Source organism: Acyrthosiphon pisum, chromosome A2 (genome assembly GCF_005508785.2).
Source record: "Acyrthosiphon pisum isolate AL4f chromosome A2, pea_aphid_22Mar2018_4r6ur, whole genome shotgun sequence".
Lineage (NCBI taxonomy): Eukaryota > Metazoa > Arthropoda > Insecta > Hemiptera > Aphididae > Acyrthosiphon > Acyrthosiphon pisum.
The window spans coordinates 11,506,753-11,518,312 of NC_042495.1; the positions used below are offsets into that span (position 1 = coordinate 11,506,753).

Below are 11,560 nucleotides of genomic sequence, written 5' to 3' on the forward strand. Positions count from 1 at the left end.
CATACCCAGGTAATTAATTATTTGGAATAATATAGGATTTCCTTTTAAAAATGGTAATTTTTGCCCAACTTTTTTCTACTTTTTTAAATTTAATAAAAATAAATAGTGCATTTTCTAGTTCAAATTGCGTATTTTGGAGTGTTGATAGGACAATTAAGTAGCTTTAAAATAAAAAAAAAAATACATAAAAATGTTAAAAACTTTTGAAAAATACATAAACAAATGCGTGATATATATGATTTTGATAAAACAAATTTGCCCATAACTTAAAAAATAAAAAAGTTAGACCCAATCTTTAAAGGCTATTTCTTTATCATTTTTGGTATACTTTTATATGACGTCGGCTGGTCACTTCACCCAGGAACACAATATATAGGTACATTTAAAACTTTGGCCCCTGGGCCACAAAATGTCTTAATCCGGGCTTGGCGGGGAGTAATATTCATAGATCCCATAAAATATATTATATTAGGTATTCACAATTTTGAAGTTTGTATGATAGTTCATCCACCCAATATTATTATTACTAACATAGTATAATATTGTGACAAAAGTAAAATTACAATGTCAATGACAGTTGTCATCCTTCGATAAAAAACGTTATATGCCTAAATTGCTCCTTAATTGCTAACAACATGTTGAGCGAAAATCACATAACCATAATACAGTACCTGATTTGAATCATAATGATTAATGATATGTATAAATTATATAACTTTTATATTTACTTTGTGCAGATAACCTAACTATTAAATGACGTTACCTATTTTTCATTCAAAATAACAATTACGATGAGATATAATACACATTACACAATTCACGGTTATAATAATTGATAAGAAATCGGAACTTCACCTTTATTATTATATGGCTATATTTCATTATTGGCATAAACCCATACACATATTAATACATTTATTAATACGTCTATGCATGAACCATACAAATTAATTATTTCCATGAAGTGCAGCCACTGAGCCACCGTATACTGTATACAATATTACAATTTAATGAAATAAATCCGGTATATCAAAGTCATCCCCATTTACGGTACTGTATCATCAGTTATCACTTATCACCATAGGGCAGAATAATATAATATTACTATTACTATTAAGGAATTAGGACACCAAACTCGTATGGCCGCCCACATGAAAAAACGTATCGAAATGAGTCGCACGATTAAACGGCCACAGGCTATGCTGCGTACGCTAGGGTTGCTACTTGAACCCGTATAGAAATTATTCATGTTTTTGCGTTTTTTTGGAAAATATAAGGATTACCTATTTTGAACCATGACCTTCTCTAGATTTTGTAGCCTTGTACGATTGTGCATTTATACATGTTCATATGCGTATATTTCACAAATTTTATTTTTATTTTTGTGTAAATAATTAAAATCTACAATCTGTTAACACTATATCTATAGTCGGCGACACGAAAACTGGCAGCTGATTTTAGCCCTAGAGAAGCAGAGACGCGTAGTTTGGTCCATAGACCTATATATAAACTGATGGACAGCGTGCTTAGAGAGAGAAGTCAGGGGTACGATATAGAGTGAGTAAGAAAAGAAAAAAGTAGTAAAATGTACACAGTTCCTTATATGGGTTTTATTCCGGCTCCTTTATGGCTTTATGTTCTCTCAGTAATATGGTTATATGAACACCTAGCATTGATGGCAAGGAGGAGTGGAATGCGCAGCCATTAGCTTATACTTTGTATAGGTCTATGGTCTCCTTATTCTAGACATTCTTTACTCTTCTGTGTCTTAGCATAATCTAGTCTTCATGCTATAGATATATTCTTATCTATCTTAGTGCATTTAGTAATGATTATTGATTAAACCTTTAAAAGACGTGATATGGGTACCTAATATGGAAACTATTGGAAAATAGTAAAATATCATGTTGTAATATTACAAATACCTACCTATGACGACAAAGAAGACTAATTCATAATTGTGAAGTTAAACTGTTGAATTGACGGGACGCTACGCCCCTCAAAGACTCCCTCCTCCCCAATTGCGCCTACAGCTAAAGAGCTAATCCTGAATAATATTATTATTTTTTCTTCATTAATGAAGTTATTTAAAATATCAGATTACTGGAATTCTTAGTTAGATAGGTACTTACATTTTTGATCTTAGTTAAGTAGGTACCTAGTGTCCTGTAGGTATAGATAATTTGCTCCTGATTTAAATAATCTAATAAGAATCCCCATTTTCTCTACGAATTAATAAATGGATAATTTTTCAGAAAATGTTGATGATATCAAAATCCCAATTTGAACAATTAGTTTATTTAACTTTGTGTACTAATAGATAAGTAATAATTGAGTTATGGTGGTTATAGGGATTTAAAAATGTTAGTAGTTAGGTAATTGTAATATAATAATAATCCATCAATATTTATAATTTTAATAATAGTCCAAGTTTAATAAAATATAATAGATCCAATCCAATATTATTATCTATATTATATATTTTACATTTTTGTAAAACCATTTTCAAGGACTATTATCTTTAGCATAAACATTTAAATAACTGAGAACGTATAATCGTTTGAATTTTGAATAAGATTTAATATTCATCAAAACGTTCATAATTATCCACTAAGGTGCAATAAAAAAGGGGGTTTTCATTAGAAAATCAGAAGTTTATTTCGCTATAGGAATCTCCCCAAGTATAATTCCATACTACCATAATTGACCTTTTACTAATAGACCGGTCATCCCATGACTCGATATGTCGGCACGCAACTATCAATGTTTTTTTAATAGGGTGGCCCACTGGCCCGGCTTATGAGTAATACAAACAATTTCAGGAATATGGTACAAAAATATGGTGTTTCCAATTAAGTGATTCTAAAAATCTAAATTTGAATTAATATTATTGATTAAAGAAAAAATGGGAATGAGCCGCATTCTTGAATGTCATTCGTCATTTCAGCAAGAGACAATATTGTGCACGACATAATGTCGCGCGGGGAAAGTGTTTCACACGACATATTGTCTATAGTCTACCAATTACCAAAAGCAATATCAATAACTTCTGCGCAGAGCCGCGTGACCGGGGTTCATGGCACGTCACGCAGACACGCTGCGCAGAGTGTTCCCACTTCCCCAACACACGTCTGACAAATGCTGCCGCCTGGTGCCCTGAATGGCTGAATGCCTGATTTTTGATAATCAATATGGCGTCATTTCATTTGTTGTCCAGTGCTCATTGCTGCAACAAGTCGCGTGTGGTTGTAGTTTAACTTAGGCTATAGATCGTCGTTGTCCGGCGTTTCGCGTTTCAAAAAAAAATTACGTGAGTTCAGAATAATGTTACATTTTTGTTCGTTCGTTTTATCGTAGAATTTATATTTGCATTATGGTGATCGATTTTGGATGGTGTCCGATCAGTTGTTTTAATTTTTTCGAAAATGAAATTCTTACATCGGTATCGGATCGCGTTCCTAATACTACCCTATATACCTCCATGATTATTAATTATTATAATAATAATAATTTTAAAACATAAACAATGTTGAATAATGCATTGTACCATTTATTCATTTTATTCGGTTGTTTGTTAATACTATTCAAAAATGTGTACCTATTTCTACGATTGCTTAATGCTAATCACTGGTCGCGCATAGAAATTGTATAATGTGGTCAGCGAATTAATGTTGTAATAATTTAGCTCTGTAGCTACTTGGTTAACACTGACTTCATTATCGTCATGTGTCTTATCACGTTTTCCTTTTAGATTATTGTGTGCGATTTATGTGAATTTGACTTGTGATCGATACAAAATATTGGAGGATGCCTAAACGAGGAAAAGAACCAAGACCATCAAGTCGTCATTCTGGTGGTCGTTTTTCACCACCACCACAACCACCACGGCAACCTAGAAATGATTATCAAATTGCAGGATCTTCACGTTCAACGTAAATATTGAAAATACTTATACTTTTTTTATTTAATTTTTATTAATTTTGCTTCAAGTATCTATAGTTAATTTTACTTATTTAGGTACCCCACACATTTAACAACAATGTTACATAAACAATTGTTGAATTTGTTTTGTACATACTTATTTTAGGGTATAAAATTGATTTTATTATTTATTTTTTTGTCTTGTTTTATTAAATAATGTTGTATTTAAATTTATAAAAATATGTTCTATTTGGGAAATTCCCTACTCTTACAGATCAAAAGTCAATCATAAGAAATACCTTGTATGTATCAAAATTTGTATAGATACCTTATTGTGATTTATTTATTTATTATTTAAAATTAAATCCCTGGTCTATAGTGTCAACAACGTTGGGAATCACTGGTCTAAAGTAACTATTTAATTTGGAATTCATAATGTATTGGGACATTTTAAAAACCTCTGTATAGGTGCAAATTAATTTATGACTGATATTATATTAATATATATTATGTAATATCAAATATGTGTTAAGATAAAATTGAATGAAATATGAACTTGCAGCATCGCATGTTCAGTTGTTGTAAATAACATTTTATACCAATATAAATATCTAGTATATCTTGTATTTCTTTGATAAATATTTTATTCATAATACTAATATTTCTTACAAGTCGAGTTTTCTTCTTTTTTAAAATTAGTTATTAGTAATTGCTGTCATTAGGTGACAATAACTAAACTTGATGGCTAGTAATTATTAGTAGATGGCATGCAGTATTGTTAAGACTAATTTTCAAATGTATTTAACAAAGTATTTACTTGGTGTCATTTTTATTTGAAATAAGTACCTATTCTAATACTTTCTGAAGTATGTATTTAAGTATAAATACAAATACTTTTTTTTTGTTCAATACATTTGATATTGAAATAGTTTTAGGCTAATCACAAATAAATGGGTACCTATCTACTTGAACTTAAATAAATATTTAAATTAAATAGTTAATACATACCTAGGTACCTACTTTAATAGTTTCATGAATTTCAGATTTCACATATTAAACTATAGTTTTTAGTTTATCACCGGGGTAATCAGTTAAACACGTGCTAGGTAAATATACATTTTAGCTATTCAGTCATCTGCTTACTTGATAAAATCTTACTGATTCTTACCACTATTATAATTTTTATTGAGGTATCGTATTAACTGTATAGTTTCTTATAATAATATAGTTGACTGTATAAAATAAACAATAAATAACTGTTGTGTGCATCGGAAAAAATAAAGGGAGAGGTCTTGGTTGGGAACATCTTACTTTTTGGTGTGCCCCCTTTTTTTTGTGGACTTAGTAATTTTTTTGATGAAATTAATGTTGATAAAATCAGAAGTTACACACAAACTTAGATGCAAAGTTAAAGCTAACCAAAGTTTTCAGTTAATATTTTTATCCTTAAATACCCATCATGTTACGTTTTTGTGTTACTTGAAGTGTTGTGCACTGGCAACATCGCTTAATTTACAATTATTTATAAAGCGTTCGATCTTCTCATAGGAAAATTGTTTTTTTGCACTTTTTTTTTTAAATTAATGATTTTAAAAAGACGATTTTATTTGCTAAACTTAATTTTGATCATGGATTAAGGCAATCATTAATAAATTAGGTACATATTTTTTTTTTGAACAATTCTAGTTTAGCTCAAGTTAATTTTTTTTTTAATTTTATATTATATACATTTATACCATCTGGCGTGGTCACTCACTTGCTGCTCTCGCTAGAAAAATTATAAACGAAGATATCGTTCGGTTTGCTAGGTAATACCACCACAAGTAGCAACGCAAGTTTAAATAAAATATAAATAATAATTAACACACAACATAATAATAATGAGAAAATGATTAGTACATAACACACATAATGTCTACTAATTTCTAAGTGATATACTCATGAACTAAGTTAGAGTCCAGAATTCTGACTTAACTGTCATATTCAAATTACCAAACTTCATGTGTTCAAAAAAAAAAAAATGTCTGTTAATGTAGAAATATATCCTTGATTGAACTTAACTCACCCAGTACCTAACCGAACACCCTTAGTTTATACAGCATACAAGTCGGCTGCCGAGTACAGTTCTTAACTTGAATAGACTAATAATATTATAGGTTAGATATTCATATTTTATTACACAATAGAAATTCCTTAATGCGACTCAAAGGGACCACGTATATATGTTGTGAAAAACAGTATACAAATTGCAAATACATGGAAATTCAACTGGAATTTAATGAATTTATGCTAATTAACCAATATGAAATGTTCACTAATAACATATTGAACAGCTTCTGCAGGATTTGATACAATGATGGTACCATAAAGTTGGTATGCATGTGAAAATGTATCAGCTTAAATTATAAGTTAATAACAATTATAATAGGTATATGATAATTATTACATAAATTCAATGTTTTTGACAAAAACTAGTTCAACTTAGTACATATTTCTAATAGCATAATAAATTACAATATAAATAAATGATAAAATTATTGAATTATTTCCAAAAGTCTAAGATTGCTCAAAATTAAAAATATTAATATTATTATTTTGTATATTTTAAAACAGACATTTTGTTTATTATGTATTATTTATTTTTTATTATGGACATTTTTATTTTTTATTTTGCTTAATATTATCAGTTGGATATTGTTATTATTTTACTTTGGCACCAAGCCATCGAAAGTGCGTTAATAACTAAATGATTATGTTTTTAAAACTGAGTTGAGCTTAATACAACCTAAAAACTTGTGTTTTATTACATTTGTAATAATTATTATTGAAATTTATTTTATCATTAAAAAGTTATTAAAAAAAATTATTTACTGATCAATATCATATTTTAAATATCATTGATTGTATAGGTGTGATTCTAGTTCTGGAAGAAGATCACCTCATATCAAAGATAATATCAAAAAATCTAATGGAATTGTACATCCTGGAAATACTCCCAGAATACTTATGTTAGTACTTAGTAAATTATTTTAAACATTTAGGGGTTTATGTTTACACTAAACTTAATATTGTGTGTCACTTTAGGAGAGTAGTTAATAGTCCAATCATATTAACTGATGATGATGATGATGATGACAATGTATATAAGAATTTAGATACTTCTGTGAATATATTTCGAGAAAATGGAAATAAATTGAAACCTGACACAGGCGAAGGTGCAAGTATTGTGAAACATTTCGTACCTTCTGCTGATAGGTATGGTTTACATATGATAATATTGTGTGTAAAATTAAATTAAATGCTAAAATCATAAAAATATATTAGTAAAATTAAATTTGATATAGGTACCTAACCAAAACAAATAATTATTATCAAATAAAAACTTGAATATTATTTTTACTACTTAACCAATTTAAATAAAGCATTTAAAATACAACATACCTAGAATTTCAAGCAAGTAGTATCACTCCAATAATCATTTTTTATAGATGATTATTATTTATAATATCATATTTGACTCTAATATTCTATTGATCATATTAGGTGATATCTGGTCATGATATTTTGAATCTTAATAAACTTGTAGGCTTGTTAGCAAAATAAATCTAAATTTATTGAAATTTGAGCATGTATGTAAACTGGAATTATTTTTTTTAATTTCCTAATCCCCATTTTATTTTCTTATTATAATATGCAACAATGCATTTTTTAAGGGGATTTCGGTGCACAATTTGTTTTCTCTTTTGGACTCACGCGCAACATAGCAAATTCACATCTACCAGAATCAACCCTGTGTTGTTACTTTTAATGTTAGAGTGAATTCACCTATTATCAAACTTCAAGCTAAGAATATTACCTGTGTCCCTGTGTTGGTTTTTTAAAAATATTTAAGATGAATTTATTCTAATATCAAAAGTAAAAACGCAGGGTTGGTTCTGCTAAATGTAAATTTGGTATGTTGCGTGTGGGTCAAACAGAGAAAACAAATAGTGTGCTGACATCCTCTTAAAAAAAATGTATTGTCACATAATATTATAATAAGAAAATAAAATATAAACAATAAAATCAATTAAAAATATATTAAATTATTTGGAATTAGTTATAGAAAATATTAATTCTGTTACCTATATTTAAATGTATTCAATTTTGTGTAGATAGTAAATACATTTTAATTAATTCTATAATTACCTAATTTGAAATACGTAATAATAATTATGTAATATCCCAATTTGTAAATAAAATAGTAGAGATGCATAATACGGAATTTTGATGAGCTCTTTCATATTAAAGTCCGGGACAACCCGAGATAAATATTCAGTGAATGCGAAATAAATCAGCAAAATAGTAGCCCATAATATGTCTGTTACTTACGCTGATTATTCTACTATTTTTTAATATCAAAATCTGGAGTTTTAATATCTTGGCATTAACAGGAAAAAGTTTTTTTGTTCATCCCATATTATATTGTTTGTATGGAGCATGAATATCCAAACTAACGTCTGCTAATAAGTCAACTAAGCGTTACTGAACTCGCTAACTTAGTTATTTTTTTTTTATGAAGTAAAATTATATTTATATTCAGAATTAATCATTACGACAATGGGCAATAATGAATAAATAAGTTTAAGTAAAGAGAGCTACACTATACTAAATTTAAATGTGTCTTTACACTTCTCTTAAAAAAAAATAGTATGTCATAATAAACATTAAAAACCTACACTTATATTATATTATGTTAATTTAATTTCTATAAACTTCAAAATTGTTAATGTGATTATTATTTATGTTTTGGCGAGCAAGAGTTTTCAATTTTTACATGGCCCTCGAATAAAGTTTGGATCCCCATAGTATAGGACATTATACTGTTTTACCTATCTTTCTGTTATCTATGTAGGCTGGTATTAGCTTTGTACATTTATTATTGTGGAAATGAAAAAAGCAAAAATAAAGATATTGAAGCAGTTTCTTTCTTTTCTTGTTGTTGATGAAATTGAATATTAAACCAAAATAAAATATATTCTAACATAATATATTATTTTACGTGTGTTTTATGAAAATTAAAAATTAATTTTATGTTATCAACTTTTTTTTAAACAATTATCAGTGGAAAGCGCTTTAATAATAAGATTAATACTCTTTTTACGAGAGAATGGTACTGTGTTTGAAACTAAGCCAGTCGCCACCACTGTGCATCCCCTATCAAAACACATATGTTCGTATACTGTGTGGAGGGAATTTCACAGATAAACAAGCAATGTGAGTCATTCAACATGCACGAAACGGTTATCTCGTGAAAAGAAGTATATATTAATTACCTTTTATTTTGTTATTATCCCTAGTGTATAAATAATAATCTTGATTCTTTATTTTTTCTATTGATTTCTAATCAATCTTTGAATTAATTGTTTTATATTTAAACTAATTAATAATTTAATTAATATGAAATGTTTCAATGTATTATACTGTTATGTTTGGATTAATTGTAACAGTAAAATATAGTAAACTGATGAAAAGCTTTTTATAAAAGTGCAATTGATTTATATTAGACAACAATTTGATTCTATACAAATTTTCTAAGTGTATTGTTATTTTGTATTTTTTATTTGTGACCATAATGAATATATTATGTATAAATTAATATTTGAAATGCTTAACAATTTTTTATAACTCACAATTTTACTATTGAAAATATTTGAATTACTGGTATATTAATAAATGTGAATATGCAGAGACTTGGACATTATACTATATAAACTGGCCTTAATCTAATTTATTTTAGTAATTGATAAAAAAATATCGTAAGTTGAATAATTTGTTCATCTGTTCTAATACCTCTTTTTAACATTGTGTTACATTAATGTTGGAAGCATAAAAACTGTGCTGCCTATAATGTGTAAGCACATCATTGATTATTTTAATACTTAATGAAAAATTCATCTGCCATGGGTAACTTATATCAATGTATTTTTTGTTAATTACTGTTGTCTTAATATAGGATGGAAATTAATTTATTGAATCTTATTTTCTATGGAAATTTAAATTTGTATAGATAATTTTTAATTAAGTGATGTTTACACATGAAATTAAGGCATTTAGATTCATCTTATAAACAACCAATAAATAATGACAATTAATAACCTAATAATAGGCGTAATGATTGTTATCTCCTTTTTGTAATTTTTAAGACAACTTTTGAAATGAAAAATAATACTGTAGTGTATATGTATAGTGTTTATATAATATAATATGTATTAGTGTATATTTATGTATTTATTAATAGGTACCACATGTCTCAAAGTGCTCCTGAAAAACCTGTGTTTAGAGGACCAGAAACTGATGTATTGCATGATCTTGGAAATGACAAATTAAAAATCATTAGAGTTCAAATGATACGAGCTGACATTCAGCAAAATGATTCATTTCGTAAAGCTTATGTAGTAGAAGATTCAGTAGCTGGTAATAGATCAAAAGGTAGGTGGTATTTATGATAGACAAAGTATTTTTTATCTGCAACAAACTAATAAATTAATTTAATATTTTAAGCTTGTACTCCAAAATTTACAATAAACCCTTCTAAATCCATTACAAATGAAAAAAGTTATTGGTTCTTTAAAAATAATTCTAAACTAAAACTATTTCTAAATCAACTTGGATTTTATCCATATTATATTTTATATTCAGACATTTTGTTCAGCACATACTTTTGACTTTAAATTGCATTAAATTTAATTTTAAATTTCAAAATTACTAATAATTCCTATGAATTACGGCTTATAATTGTATAATTGTATGAATTACTTTTATTTTAATGTAATTAAGTTTCACATTAAGTATACAAATTCACAAAGATTCCAATTTTGGGTTTTAGAATATTTGTTATAGGTTGTATGATGTATAGCATGCAAATATATATGTATGAAAGAAGCACGTTGATCGGTGATCCTATTGAAAAAGATTATCTCACAATTCTCATGAAAAGGACAACAGTCAGAGAATGATTACAGTCTATTAATTGTAATTTTTCATTCAAACATCCAGATTTATTAATCGGTTTAACTGAAGAATATAATATTCCTATTATCAAATTTAACTGATGCTATAAATTTCTAAAAAAAATATACGATTAACGTCAAAACTGTTTGTTTTTAGTGCAAACCACAACCTAGAGTGAACATTTGTTTAAATCTTCATCAAGTATTAAATACTTAAATATATTCAATATTTTGATGCACAAAAATATGTGATGAATGTATATCATAAGATGATATTAGTAAAATATTTTATATTTACCTAAATAAATTATTTAAAAATTAGATTATTATTATTGAAATTTATGAATATTAATTTTTCACTATATAGTGTTTTCTTTCAAAGGTAACACAAAATATTTCAAACCAGTGACCTCGGACTGTTATGGGGTTTTCGGGAGGAATTAAAGAATACATAAAGTAAACATTTTTTGATGATTTTTCAAATACTTATATCTTTCAGTGTGCGCATGCTCAATACAACTTGTTATTTTTTAAATGGGCGACAAATGTTTTAAATATGAAATTCAGATAAAACAAAATTTTTAAAAAGTCATTTTGACTTCTTAAACATGTGTCTAAAACAAATTTGACTGAATGACACCAAGCAA

At 27.3% G+C, this 11,560-nt stretch overlaps 1 protein-coding gene across 2 annotated transcripts in view; it reads left to right on the forward strand.

Moving 5' to 3' along the window:
• Nucleotides 1–3,128: 3,128 nt before the first annotated feature.
• The window catches only part of LOC100158671 (ADAM 17-like protease), a 66,758-nt gene continuing 58,326 nt past the window's right edge, over nucleotides 3,129–11,560 (forward strand). For both annotated transcript variants that reach the window (XM_029490148.1, XM_029490149.1), the window contains exons 1-5: nucleotides 3,129–3,310; nucleotides 3,752–3,932; nucleotides 6,831–6,929; nucleotides 7,006–7,176; nucleotides 10,202–10,392. In XM_029490148.1, the coding sequence (XP_029346008.1) occupies nucleotides 3,808–3,932; nucleotides 6,831–6,929; nucleotides 7,006–7,176; nucleotides 10,202–10,392 (586 nt within the window). In that variant the 5' untranslated portion in view covers nucleotides 3,129–3,310; nucleotides 3,752–3,807. The remainder of the gene's footprint in view (nucleotides 3,311–3,751; nucleotides 3,933–6,830; nucleotides 6,930–7,005; nucleotides 7,177–10,201; nucleotides 10,393–11,560) is intronic.